This window comes from Staurois parvus, unplaced genomic scaffold (genome assembly GCF_062004578.1).
Source record: "Staurois parvus isolate SC_StPar_1 unplaced genomic scaffold, SC_StPar_1.0 ptg000745l, whole genome shotgun sequence".
NCBI classification, from domain to species: domain Eukaryota; kingdom Metazoa; phylum Chordata; class Amphibia; order Anura; family Ranidae; genus Staurois; species Staurois parvus.
This window is the reverse complement of record NW_028318541.1, coordinates 103,629-118,188: the sequence shown is the minus strand read 5'-3', so window position 1 is coordinate 118,188 and position 14,560 is coordinate 103,629. Positions and strand designations below refer to the sequence as shown.

The window sequence follows — 14,560 nt, the reverse complement described above, 5'->3', positions numbered from 1 at the left end:
CAGTGCCCTCTAGACTCCTACAGTGCCCACAAGCCTCCCACTGTGCCCCGCAGCCTCCCACTGTGCCCCGCAGCCTCCCACTGTGCCCCGCAGCCTCCCACTGTGCCCCGCAGCCTCCCACTGTGCCCCGCAGCCTCCCACTGTGCCCCGCAGCCTCCCACTGTGCCCCGCAGCCTCTCACAGTGCTCTCCAGACTCCTACAGTGCCCACAAGCCTCCCACAGGTGGAGGTGTTCTGAGTCTGTCAGGTGGGAGCACCTCAAGGTAACAACACTTCTCTGTAGATACAGCACACTGAGTGTTGGCACCCCAAGACATCAAAATGTGTTGCTAGGTGAAAATCAAGGAAAAAAGCCTGAAAAGGAAAACTAATGCAGCCACCACATATTAGGACTAGTGTTTAGGTTTTACCGCCTGTGCAGTCTGTGTTGTAATAGGAAGCGTTGCAGCGTCAGTACTCCTTTACACACAAAAGCCTTTAATGCTGAAGTTTAATTTTGCTTATATTTATTTCAGGTATTTAAAGTGATGTCAGCTTTAGGACTTTAGGCACTTTACATATTATACATTCACATCAGTCCCTGCCCTCAAAGAGCTTACAATGTTGGGTAGCTGCCTCACATTCATATACTATTATTTATTTATTTCAGGTACTTATATAGCGCCATCAATTTACGCAGCACTTTACATATATATTGTACATTCACATCAGTCTCTAACCCTCAAGGGGTGTACAATCTAAGGTCCCTAACTCACATTCATACATACACATACTAGGGACAATTTACAGAGGAGCCAATTAACCTACCAGCATGTCTTTGTAGTACGGGAGGAAACTGGTGTACCCAGAGGAAACCCACGTAGGCACAGGGAGAACATGCTAGTGCCAGTTTAGTCAGGAGCCAATCAACTTACCAGCATGTCTTTTGTGTGTGGGAGGAAAGCAAGCACCAGGAGGACGTGCACACTCCATACAGATAGTGGCCTGGCTGGGGTTTGAACCAAGAACACCAGTGCTGCAAGGCAGAAGTGCTAACCACTGAGCCACTGTGTATTTTGCCATCCATGGTTTCTCCATCATCAACATGCTAATAAAATGTTTAAATAAAACCTTTCCATTTTCATTACATTATTTTAGATCCAGTGTAATTCTCACTGGGTCTTTGTGCTTCTCTATGCAATACAGGCAGATCATGGCTGGTGGGAGGAACCGGCAGGATGCTGTACATAGCTTCCTAGTAACGTCACAGCAACCTGCCTCCGTGCTTCTCTCAAGAGCCCTCAGTCCTGATCAGGGGCGGACTGACCATTTGGAAACTCGGGCATTGCCCGAGGGCCCGGGGTCAGTTAGGGGCCCCTGGTACCTTTTTCATAGGCTTTTTTGAGTTTGGGCAAGGACACAGGGGCCCCATGATCCCCTATTGCCCGGGGGCCCCATGAGCTGTCAGTCCGCCCCTGGTCCTGATACAAGCAGTGGGTGGAGATATGAAAAACTCACAATGCCTTGATGGGTGGGTGTCCATCTGGAGGAGTGGGCATTTCTAGGCAGGTTGTATTTACATGCAGACCACCGTAGGTAACGCCCACATGTGATACTGAGCCTCCATGATTGCAGGAACTGAATCCAGTGAACAAAAGGGGCGGGTCAGTCAGGAAAGGAGGCGGAGCTCTATCTGACTTGTTGCAGCTTCTAATGCACATTGTGAGAAGCTCACAGTGTGCGGTGAAATCAGAGGAAGCCATTTCAGTCCATGAGAGGAGCCGGTACAACTGTACAAGACTGAAGGGAAGGCCGGAGGTGGGATTTATTATATCACACTTCCCTCTTCTAATTTTATTCCTGGTTTTCCTTTAATTCCTGCACCTGTTTGACCGCCGGTGGTTTCCTGAACTATATAAGTATTTCCTTTCCTCTCTCGTAGGAGGGGATTCTTGTAGCTGCGTTTCCCTATTAATATCAGTCTGTTGTGTGGTGTCGGTGTCATACAGTCCGTCTCTTGTTTGTCTATGGACTGGGAGCCTCCGGCCGCTCCTTCCTGCCCTGGCCGCTCTGGGCCATCCTAAGTAAACAGTCAGACAGAGAGCCGAGTGTTCCTCCCTCCGCCGTCCCTCATACACTTCACGTCCCATATTCCCCCAGCTGTGTGTAAATTCCTCCTGAATGATTGATGTGCCGAGTCCGGCCCAGGGGGTGGATCACAGAGAGACCGCTACTTCGCCCGCCGGACCGGGACTAGAGCAAATGTCTGGAGAGTAATCCTTTCCATTTGTCTTTTTCTAGTGAATGTCGAGAAGATTGAAATTAAAGTCTTGCCGCATAAGAAGAGGGAGAAGAACGCCGACTGTTGTTTTGAGGTATCGATGTGACGAATAAACGTTTCTCTAATGCAGGAACCCAAATACAGTGCCAGAATATCTGCACCAGAAGAGCTTACATTCTAATGTCCCCACCACAGTCAACATGCTCTTATTATTATACTTTTTTTATATCTCTGACATGTTCCGCGGTGCTGTACAAAGAACACTGAGCCAGTCACATCAGTCTCTGCACCAGAGGAGCTTACACTCTAATGCACAGTCACACCATTATTATTATACATTTATATAGCTCTGACATATATCACAGCATTGTACAGAGAACACTGAGCCAGTCTCATCATTCTGCACCAGAGGAGCTTACACTCCAATGTCCCCCACAGTCACACACTATTATTATACATTTATATAGCTCTGACATATACCGCAGTGCTGTACAGAGAACACTGAGCCAGTCACATCACTCTCTGCACCAGAGGAGCTTACACTCTAATGCAGAGTCACATACTACTATTATACATTTATATAGCTCCGACATATATCACAACCAGGGGCGGACTGACCATTTGGAAATTCGGGCACTGCCCCAGGGCCCAGGGTCAGTAGGGGGCCCCATTAGATGCCCCTGGTACCTTTTTTCATAGGCATTTTTGAGTTTGGGCAAGGACACAGGGGCCCCCTGATTCCCTATTGCCCAGGGGCCCCATGAGTTGTCAGTCCGCCCCTGATCACAACACTGTATGGAGAAGACTGAACCAGTCACATCAGTCTCTGCACCAAAGGAGCTTACACTCTAATGCACTTCAACAGTCACACACTATTATACATTGATATAGCTCTGACATATACCGTAGTGCTGTACAGAGAACACTGAGCCAGTCACATCAGTCTCTGCACCAGAGGAGCTTACACTCTAATGTCCCCACCATAGTCAACACGCTATTATTTTTACACATTATATAGCTCTGACATATACCGCAGTGCTGTACAAGAAAACACTGAGCCAGTCACATCGGTCTAATGTCGCCCTACAGTCACACACTATTATTTTTATACATTTATATTATTAGTATTATACAGTATTTATATAGCGCCAAAAGGTTTGCTCAGCGCTGTACATTATAGTTGGGGACAGAACATGAGACAATACAGTAACAATACAATACACGAGGGGTTCGAGGGCCCTGCTCTTTGGAGCTTACAATCTAGGAGGAGGGGATAGTTGTACAGGAGGAAGTGGCTGTGGGGGATGGAGTGATAGGAGTGGAGGAGATCGGCTGTTAGGTGAGGGCGGGGTAGGCTTCCCTGAAGAGGTGGGTTTTCAGGGTGCGCCTAAAGGTGAAGAGGGTAGGTGACAGTCTGATGGATTGGGGTAGTGAGTTCCAGAGGGTGGAGAAAGTCATGCAGTCGGGCGTGGGAGATGGAGCTAGGGAGCTAGAAAGTAGGAGGTCTTGTGAGGAGCGAAGATTATGGGTTGGGTGGTATTTGGGTATCAGGTCGGTGAGGTAGTTTGGGGCAGCGTTATGAATGGCTTTGTATGTCTGTGTTAGTATTTTGAATTTAATGCGTTGGGAAATCGGGAGCCAGTGGAGGGAATGACAGAGGGGGGTGGAGCCAGTGGAGGGAATGACAGAGGGGGTGGAGCCAGTGGAGGGAATGACAGAGGGGGGTGGCGGATACGGAGCGGTTGGTAAGGTGGATGAGTTTGGCCGGTGAGTTCAGGATAGACTGAAGCGGGGATAGTCTGTGATGAGGTAGGCCGGTGAGGAGGGAGTTATAATAGTCCAGACATGAGATAATAAGGGAGTGATCGAGTTGTCTAGTAGTGTCTGGGGTTAGGAACGAACGTATTTTGGAGATGTTGCGGAGGTGGAGTCTGCATGAGTTTGCCAACGATTGGACATGGGGTTGGAAGGACAGGTCTGAGTCTAGAGTGACACCTAGGACTTTGGCTTGTGGGGTGGGACTGATGGTGGCGTTGTTGGTTGTGATGGAGAGGATGGGGGGGGGGGGCTGGGGGGAAAATTAGGAGCTTGGTTTTGGAAAGGTTCAATTTGAGGAAATGGAGCGACATCCAGTCTGATATGTCATTCAGTAGGTGGGTGATACGGGCGGAGACTGAAGGGGTGAGGTGAGGGGTGGAGAGGTAAATTTGCGTGTCATCGGTGTAGAGGTGATAGTTGAAGCCGTGGGAGTGTATTAGTTTGCAGAGGGAGGAGGTGTAGATGGAAAAGAGAAGGGGCCCGAGGACAGAGCCTTGGGGGACCCCAACAGAGAGGGGGAGGTAGTAACGCTGAAGGAGTGTTGGGATAGATAGGAAGAGAGCAAAGTCTAGCTCTGACCTGTACCACAGCGCTGTACAAAGAAGATTGAGCCATTCACAATCTTTGCACCAGAAGAGCTTACACTTTAATGTCTCCCCATAGTTACACAATATTAATATTATATATTTTATATATCTCTGACATAGTCTCTGGTGTTGCACAGGAACATCAGTCTCTGCACCAGAGGAGCTTACACTCTCTTGTCTCCCCCAAGTCACACACTATTATTAAACATACAGAAAGCTCTGACATATACCGCAGTGCTGTACAGAGAACACTGAGCCAGTCACATCAATTTCTGAACCTGAGGAGCTTACACTCTAATGCCCCTCACAGTCTCTATTAGTATACATTTATATAGCTCTGACATATACCGCAGTGTTGTACAAAAAACACTGAGCCAGTCACATCAGTTTCTGCACCAAAAGAGCTTACACTCAAATGTCACCGCTACATTGTGAGTGAGGGGGCCCTTGCTCAGGGGCGGGGCTATGACACCCTGCACTCACATTCTGTACTCAGTCTTCTGGGTTGGGTGACACTGGGCACCATTCTTCCTGGAAGACTGAGGACCTCATGTGGCAGAGCAGAGGTACTGCGGGGTACTCTGATGTTGAGCTTTCAGTATGTACCAGGTGCATGCACAGGGATCACACGCCTAGACCAACATTTCAAGTATTTTCAACAAATCCAGACTTGTATAAATCTGGAGATTGATCTGAATGTGTTTGCTCAGCCTCCCCTGCGGCCCTCTAGGGCAGCCTGTTCTAGTAATCAGGTTGGTGTTAGCAGAGGGGGACGCTGACCGTTCCATCGCAGGGTTGTGGGGCAGTTCTGCATACAGACCTTTCCTTCCTTGTTATTAATCTCGGCTGACAGTCGGGGATGACGTTTTCTCAGTGGTTGTTAAACTGGATGAGCTGCATTCTGTATTGAACATCTTGTCTGACACCAAAACACATTCATAATCCAAAAATACTACTGTTTTTGTAGAGGTGTTTTTTTTAAAGGAATACAAAACAATGTAAGAAATTTAACATCCCCCCCCCCCCTTCATTTATTTATTTCAGGTACTTATATAGCGCTGTCAATTTACACAGCACTTTACATATATATTGTACATTCACATCAGTCCCTAACCCTCAAGGGGTGTACAATCTAAGGTCCCTAACTCACATTCATACATACACATACTAGGGACAATTTAGACAGGAGCCAATTCACCTACCAGCATGTCTTTGGAGTGTGGGAGGAAACCAGAGTACCCGGAGGAAACGCACACAGGCACAGGGAGAACATGCAAACTTCAGGCAGGTGGTGCCGTGGTTGGGATTTGAACCAACGACCTGAGTACTGCCAGGCGGAAGTGATAACCATTTAGCCACTGTGCTGCCCATCAGGGCCATGTGAACACAGAGGGATCCCAATAGAGAGTTTTGCAGCAGCTTTTGGGATCACTCGGCATTCACCAAGTCCAGCTTTTAGTTATCTTCCAGAATGTAAGCCCTGAGGAAGGGGGGACCATCTAAACCCTTGAACTGTTTTTTGGTTTTCTATTCATTTTAAAGTGTTACTAAACCCACAACAGTAAACTCAGTCTGTATATGCAGTAAAGCATGCTTGTTATACTCATTGTGGAACCTAAGGGGTTAATCCTCTGCATAGTGTAAAATGCTGTTTGATCCTGTCTTTTCTGTTACTCCCCTTCTTCCAGTGCCCCCCCTTTTATCTCCAGGTATTGTGTGGAGACACTCTGCACATGCTCAGTTTGGTGTGTATTTCTAGAGTTGTTCTTTTCTTGGGAGAGTGCATGTGATCAGCACAGGGCCAATCCGCACTTTTCAGTCCGAGGATCAGGGGTCCTGCAGCCTCAATGAAAACTCCTCCCCTTCTTCCAGTGTCCCCCTCTTATCTACTGATAAGACATATCATGTTCGGGCACTCTGCACATGCTCAGTTTGGTGTGTATTGCTAGAGAGGTTGTGGTGTTTTTTTTTTTTTTTTTCCTTGGGAGAGTGCATGTGATCAGCACAGGGCCAATCAGCACTATCCAGACAGAGGTCAGGGGTTCTGCATCCTTCTAGAGCAAAATGAAAACTTCTACAAGCTTTCACATGCTTTCACATGTGCTCTGCTGGACACTGATAGAAGTCACAAGACAGCTATATACTGCTGATGAGAAAAGGTATTTAGCAGTTTATATTTACTGAAACAATTTCTGAGTTTAGTAATACTTTAAGGCATTTCTTAAAGCATAATGCAGTATGTTGCAGCTTGCCAATCCTTAGATGTGTTTTTTTAAGCTTTTTCTCCCTTTTCTTTCATTTGGAGATTCTGCCAGTAATGCTTCCTTTTACAATCATGTGTGTGCTCATTTCTCCATTGTATCAATGGAGGAAGCCATGGTTGCCTCACAGACTAAATGAGAAATAAAACGGTCAGACAGAGCAGTGATCTAGTGCAGCGATGGCTTTGATGGGTAAAGAATAAAATCACTGATAAAAGGCACTCACATGATTAGAATAGAAAATTCACCCATCTATGGCCCAGAGGTGGTCTCCTGTAAAGTCCAGGAACCTTCCTGCTGTGACCAGTGGTGGGGTTGGCGCTGTAACACATCCCGAAACTTCGGGATCAACGCCCTGGACTCGCTGTCACACACATCTTGAAGCCAAGTGGTGGTAGAGTAACTGCTACAGTCATTACAGGATCCCTGCTGGGATTTCTGACCATAATGGTATTAAAGTGGCTGATGGTGCGTCTTATCGCCAGGGACATGAGAGCTAAAGGACTAATACTAACCTAAAGGTTGCATATTTGCTGCTGACTAGTCTCTTGCATGCTTTCTGCCTTGACCCCTCCCAATACCCGACTACTCTCTTGCCTGTCACCTGCTGCGACCTCTACCTGGACCTGACTTCTCTCACCTGCCACCTTCATTGACCCCCGCCTGGACCTGACTGCTCACTTGCCTTCCTTGGCCCCTGCCTACTCCTATAAATTGTGCTCACAGTGTAAGAAGGTGGTAGGCAAGAGAGCAGTTAGGTCCAGGCAGAGGTCAAGGTAGGCAGCAGGCAAAAGAGTAGTCAGATCCAAGCAAAGGTTGTGGCAGGGGGACAGGCAAGATCAGGGGCGGACTGACAACTCATGGGGCCACCGGGCAATAGGAGATCATGGGGCCCCTGTGTCCTTGCCCAAACTCAAAAAAGCCTATGAAAAAGGTACCAGGGGCATCTCATGGGGCCCCCTGCTGACCCTGGGCCGTCGGGCAGTGCCCGAGTTTCCAAATGGTCAGTCCGCCCCTGGGCAAGATAGTAGTCAGGTTCAGGCAGAGGTCATGGTCATGCTCTCTTGCCTGTCACCTGCCATGACCTGACTACTCTCTTGCCTGTCTTGACTGCTGTCTTGACCTTACTACTCTCTGCCTACTTTCCACTATGATCCCTGCCTGGACCTGACTGCTCCCTCCCTGCTTTCTACCACGGCCCCTGATGGGACCTGACTGCTCTTTTGCCTATCCCCTGCCACAAGTTTTGCTTGGATCTGACTACTCTTTTGTTTGCCTGCCTTGACCTCAGCCTGGACCTAACTGCTCTCTTGCCTGCCACCTTCATACTATAGACCCCTGCGTGAACCTGACTACTCTCTTACCAATCTTAAATTCTGCCTGAACCTGACTACTCTCTTACCTGTTTTGACTTCTGCCTGGACTTGACTACTCTCTGCCTGCTCTATACCATGACTTCTGCCTGGACCTGACTATTCTCTGCCTGCTTTCTACCACAACCCCTGCATGACTACTTTCTTGTCTGTCCCCTGCCATGACCTTTGCCTGGATCTGACTTCTCACTTGCCTGCCTTGACCTGGCTGCTCTCTTGCCTGTCACCTGCAATGACCTCTGCATGGACATGACTATTCCCATGTATGTCTTGACTTCTGCCTGGCCCTGACTACTCTCTGCCTGCTCTCTACCATGACCCCTGCATGGATCGACTACCCTTGCTTGCCACCTGCCTTTACCTCTTCCTGGACCTGACTGCTCTCTTGCCTGCCTCAACCTCTGCCTGGACCTGACTGCTCTCTTGCCTGCCTCAACCCCTGCCTGGACCTGACTGCTCTCTTGCCTGCCTCAACCCCTGCCTGGACCTGACTGCTCTCTTGCCTGCCTCAACCTCTGCCTGGACCTGACTGCTCTCTTGCCTGCCTCAACCCCTGCCTGGACCTGACTGCTCTCTTGGCTGCCTCAACCTCTGCCTGGACCTGACTGCTCTCTTGCCTGCCTCAACCTGTGCCTGGACCTGACTACTCTCTTGCCTACCTCAACCTCTGCTTGGACCTGACTGCTCTCTTGCCTGCCTCAACCCTTGCCTGATCCTGACTTGCCTTTCACCTGCTGCAAGCCCTGCCTGGACCCAGCTATTCTCTTGTCCACCTCATTGTGAACAGTCTCAACACTGCAGCCCTTCAACTCCGTGATAGGCAGATCCTGAGGACTGCAACCTGATGCCAGTTTGCAACAAATATTTGTATACACATAAAATATAGGGATGTTTGTGTTTTTTCTTTCTTTTTATTTCAATACAAGGACATGGCATTTCTGGCAGGATCAACAGATGTTTTCTGTGCTTGCTAAAAACGCTTGTAGCCTGAAAACAAGAAAACGAATGCAGCCACAACATTTAAGAGCTGGTGAGCGGCAATATATGACATTTCTGTTTTTAGCTTTGGATACACTCTAACCTCTTACATAAAGACCAGAAGACGATTCTTGTTAATATCTCGCACGTTTCTTGCCAATAGAAAACCTTACCCTCTGCAAAACTGGAATTCCAGCAACAGCACCCCAGAAGTGTGGATGTGTTCCGGTTATAAATGGATAACTGATTGTTACTGTGTTTCTCTTCCCTTTTTTTCTTTTTTTTTCTTTTTTTAGGTATTTTGGTCTGATTCCTCTGTATCGCTGGTAACAAAATCTTCAGCGGAAGTATCGGAGCTCATATCTAAGGTAAGGGGATTGATTTTAATGACTGCAATAGACTCTGGGGTCTGTGTATAAAACCTATGTTGTGCCTATATGACAAATATCAGTACAAAAATTGCTGTACTTCTGTTATGTGTTCCTATATTGTCATTGCCATCTACTGGCCACAGTGTTTTTTCCTGGTTGAGACATTTCTGGGGGAAAAATAATTATGTCCACTAGTTGAAAGGGAGGTGAAATAGGGAGCGTCTAGGGATGTCAATCCTCTGTCCCCGTCTACAGCATGTGGCTGCTTTGCTGCTATCTGAGGAGCTCCTGGGATTTTTGACGTTGGCAGAAGCTGCCGCTCACCATTAGCGGTCTCTGCCCCCACCCCTCAAAAAATTGGGAGGTTAGAGAGGGTATTGCGGTTACATGACCCTCATTAGTATAGGTAAAAACTGTATTAATGATGATATTCAAACTGGAGCTAAACCCTCCTATACTATACAGACAAGAAAGCTGTCATATTAGCCTCTGTTTGGTCTGCAGGTGCCATCAGGGGTGTATTTACCACAAGGCAAACAAGGCATTTGCCTAGGGCGGCATTTTTCAGGGGGGGCAGCACTGCCCCTCGGAAGAAGGGACATTAGAAGGGACACACGCGGCATGGGGACCAGGTGGGTTCCGAGAGAGGCTGCGGGTTTCTTGACGGTGTATGCATAGCCCAACACCCGTTCCCGGGGATGTGTGGAGCTGTTAAGGTGAGTGTCTCTCTCTCGCCATGGGGGATGGTGGCTCGTTTTTTGGGGGGGTAGTGGTAGGCTCTCTCGGGTGGGAGGCAGTGGTGGTGTTGGTCAATGTCAGGCTCTCTCTGTGGGGAGGCGCCGATTTTTTTTTGTTGCCTAGGGCAGCACAAAACCTGAAAACGCCACTGGGTGCCATGGTGCTATACATGTGATCATTTGTGACATCAGCCATTTGATGACTTGATGGCTCAGTTGAGAACAACTGTGACAGTTATCATTCATGTATCAAAGAAATAGTGCAGCGCTTAAATTAATAGTCCTCAGTAATTCCCGATCAGTGGATGTTCCTCAATAACGAATGGAAGAAATGCCCACTAACCAGAACTACACTTGGTACAGTGCAGTATATGAATAATATTCCCTGGTGTCACTGGAAGTGTACATCTGGTTCAGCCCTTGGAAGAGTATCCCTCTCTAGATCAAGGAGGTCCAGGATCACAACAATTTAGGCTCTGACACAGAGTTCCCCTTAAGGGATGTATGGGTGTTGCTTTTACAGTAGTAGAAACTTCCCACTCTGGATGGATTCGGAGTAACACAGCTTCTGGAAAAAAGTACTCCCCATGCGGGGTTAAAGCAAAAAGGTGCCCATAGTGTGATAAAGTTTGAATAAAGCGAATTTTATTTGAGAGAACAAAGGATGCATCCAATGGATATCAATAGGAATGGCAGATAGCAACATAAACACTAACCGTCCCTAGAAGGAAATGGCCGCCGGAGCTCCACGATGCTCCAACGGCGTAACGTCAACGGCGCGAGCAGGCTCCTCCTTACGCGTTACGTGCCACGTACATCGGCAGAGGGTGAGCCGGGAGGGGAGTTATCATTCATGGCATGCCTTGTATGTGACTGTTGGGAAACTGCTAAATAGATGGGTTTAGTTCTAGTCTAAGTTTATCAAAGTGGAACTACACTGCATCTGAGCACCACAAACCAGAAACACAATTGAATTCATTTTTAATATTCAAAACAAACTCCCCCATCCATCCATCCATCTTTCCATGATTTATTTTGCTGAGAAATCACAAAAAACATCTCCCTAGCATATCTGGCAGTGGCCATCTTGAATAAGGTCAGATGATTCATGTAGCATTTACTTCCTGGAATTCATCTGCCCTTAGCTCAGGCATGCAGACAGGAGGGTGTGCTTAACTTAAAAAGCCCCTCATCCCTTCCTGACGACTCCTGGGATGTATGACATCATTTGCCTAGGCCAGGAAACCAGGAAGTAACTGAAGGAATGTGAAAAAAAAAAGTGTAAAACAAGTAAATATGATCTGGTGCTAGCAGCATAAGGATTAAAAATGTCAATGTTGCAGAGAGTGAAGTCTAACACAGTATTCTGGCTGAAGCTCGGGTGATTGTTACTTTCTTTTTTAAAACACAAAGGAATAATGCAAACTTTAACCATTTCACTGCCACCTGATGTAAGGCTTACGTCGGCGGCAACACAACCCTCTGTAAACAGTTTCCTAGCCGCAATAGCAGCAGGGAGTCTGTTTACAATTACGGCTGTAAGGCCACCTGATCTGTTCTACAGGACTAAAAAAAAAAAAGGATTGACATGTTTTTTGTCGATTTACTTTATGCAACCGTATCTTTTTAATTCTATTTGAAAAATTGGGCTATATATTGTGTTTGTGTGCCTTAACCACTTCCCGTCCGGCCCATGTACATAAACAACCGGACGGGAGCAGTGCAGGAGCGGGTTGTTCATAAACGACGTCCACATTTTCAGTCTGTGCACACTCCCTGGGAGCGGAACACCGATCGCTGTACAGGACCTCTGTGTGAGGTCCCGATCATGTGATCACTGATTGGCTAATCAGTGATCACATGAATAGTAGTAAGCAAGATGTCACTTCTGACATCATTGCTTACTATGTGTGAAATCTGTGAATGATCACAGAGATCACATGGTACAGGGCTATTCACAACAGCCTTGTACCATGTGACAAGCTGTGACCAGTCACTGCTCTCAGAGTATTTCTCAATGGCTGCAAGAATGCAACCAGAGAGAAGGAGAAATTATTGCTTTTACAGCCTTTATGGGTGTAACAGCAATCAGTGTTAAAAAAAAATAAAACATTTTCATCACCCCCCACAAGTAGTACAGTGTCACTATGGTGACAGTATGTAAAAAAAAAAAAAAAAACCATAAATAATAATATAAAATAATAAAATTAAAATGTAAAAAAAATTTAGATAAATTATAATTTTTGGTTATAACTAATTTTGGGGTTTTTTTTCTTTTTTTTTACTAAAAAAAAAAAGCTGAATACATTTTGGCCAAGATTTATGAAGAAAGATTATTTATTTGCAAAGTTTTATAAGAAAAACACTTTTTTTCAAAATGTTTGGACTTTTTCATTTATATAGCAAAAAAATTAAAATCCCAGTGGTGAATAAATTCCACCAAAATAAAGTTTTATCAGCCTCAAAAAAATAGTAAAAAATTCATATGGGTACAGTGTTGCATGACCGCGCAATTGTCACTCAAATTGTGACAGCGCTGAAAACTTAAAATTGGCCTGGGCAGGAAGGGGGTGAAAGTGTCCGGACATGAAGTGGTTAAGTGTGTTTTCCCCAGATATATGGGTTTGATAATCATTAATCGCTGGCGATAGTATTGTATGGCAAAAATTGCAACTACCATCTCCTAGATTGTAAGCTCCAAGGATCAGGCCCTCCTAACCCTCTTGCATTGAACTGTATTGTTACTGTATTGTCTCCCGTTATATTGTAAAGCGCTGAGCAAACTGTTGGCGCTGTATAAATCCTGTATAATAATATATAAATCCTGTATAATAATAATATATAAATCCTGTATAATAATATATAAATCCTGTATAATAGTATATAAAGCCTGTATAATAATAATAATATATAAAGCCTGTATAATAATAATATATAAATCCTGTATAATAATAATATATAAATCCTGTATAATATATAAATCCTGTATAATAATATATAAATCCTGTATAATAGTATATAAAGCCTGCATAATAATAATATATAAATCCTGTATAATAATCATAATATATAAATCCTGTATAATAGTATATAAAGTCTGTATAATAATAATATATAAAGCCTGTATAATAATAATAATAATATATAAATCCTGTATTATAATAATAATAATATATAAATCCTGTATAATAATATATAAATCCTGTATAATAATAATATAAATCCTGTATAATAATAATAATAATCCAGGGTCTACTTTCAGGAAATGTACAATGTTTGGGGGTTTAGGGTAATCATCAGACCTAAAATATGCATTTTATCATGTTAAAAAATAGCCCGTGCAGCAAAAGGCTAATCGTTTGCCGCATTGCTGCGATAGGTAGTCCAGGGCCAGCGAATCCGGATCCTCGCAGTAATACACAATGTCTGTTCCTTCTACAGCTCTCCCACCTGTATTTAGAAGATTTGGAGAAATGCATTCCTTACCGCAGCAGTGTGGACTCCTATTCCATGGACAGGAACCACGTGGATCTGGATTTAGATCTCCGGTATGATTTTTCACAACTACCGCCATTTCTTGTCTGCGTTCCAATCACATTGCATTTTCCGGTCATGTTTTATGTCATGGTGCTTTGTGATTTATCCGCAGGTATCTGGTGTGCCTGCCTCCCCATGTACTAAAGAGTGACCTTATCAAGAAGTTCTTCAGTAGTTTACCAAGCCACCAACCGCATCAGAGCTTGAGTGAGTGTCCCAGTATCCGGAACTGTCATGGACACCATTTGTTTTTCTGATATCTTTCTTTCTTCTAAATAGTTTCCATAGAGGAAAAGAAATTTGAAGTTAAATTGACGATACATTAAGCGATGGTTCACACTGCCGCATCGCACCGCATTCCTGCATTTCTGTGTGATGTGATTTGAGCCCATTCATTTTGTGTGGCTCAAATCGCATTGCATCCACATGAGGTGCAGGTACCTTTTTTATGCCGCCCTGGAATCGAATCGCATGGGTGTGAGCACTGATGTGATCTATTCAGGCAGTCGCACTGCATTTTGCGACCTGTTTTTGGGGACAATATTGACATCTGCAGCAGATCGCATGAAGAGTGCAACTATGATTCGGTGTGGGAAACGCACAGGGATCACTGCAAGTCCCGCACTGTGAACCTAGAC

At 45.5% G+C, this 14,560-nt stretch overlaps 1 protein-coding gene across 1 annotated transcript in view; it reads left to right on the top strand.

Moving 5' to 3' along the window:
• Positions 1 to 14,560, top strand: part of ZCCHC14 (zinc finger CCHC-type containing 14) — a 78,675-nt gene that overhangs the window by 37,465 nt on the left and 26,650 nt on the right. Inside the window, exons 4-7 of the mRNA XM_089654116.1 lie at positions 2,281 to 2,354; positions 9,574 to 9,645; positions 13,827 to 13,933; positions 14,035 to 14,129. Of these exons, the coding sequence (XP_089510242.1) occupies positions 2,281 to 2,354; positions 9,574 to 9,645; positions 13,827 to 13,933; positions 14,035 to 14,129 (348 nt within the window). The remainder of the gene's footprint in view (positions 1 to 2,280; positions 2,355 to 9,573; positions 9,646 to 13,826; positions 13,934 to 14,034; positions 14,130 to 14,560) is intronic.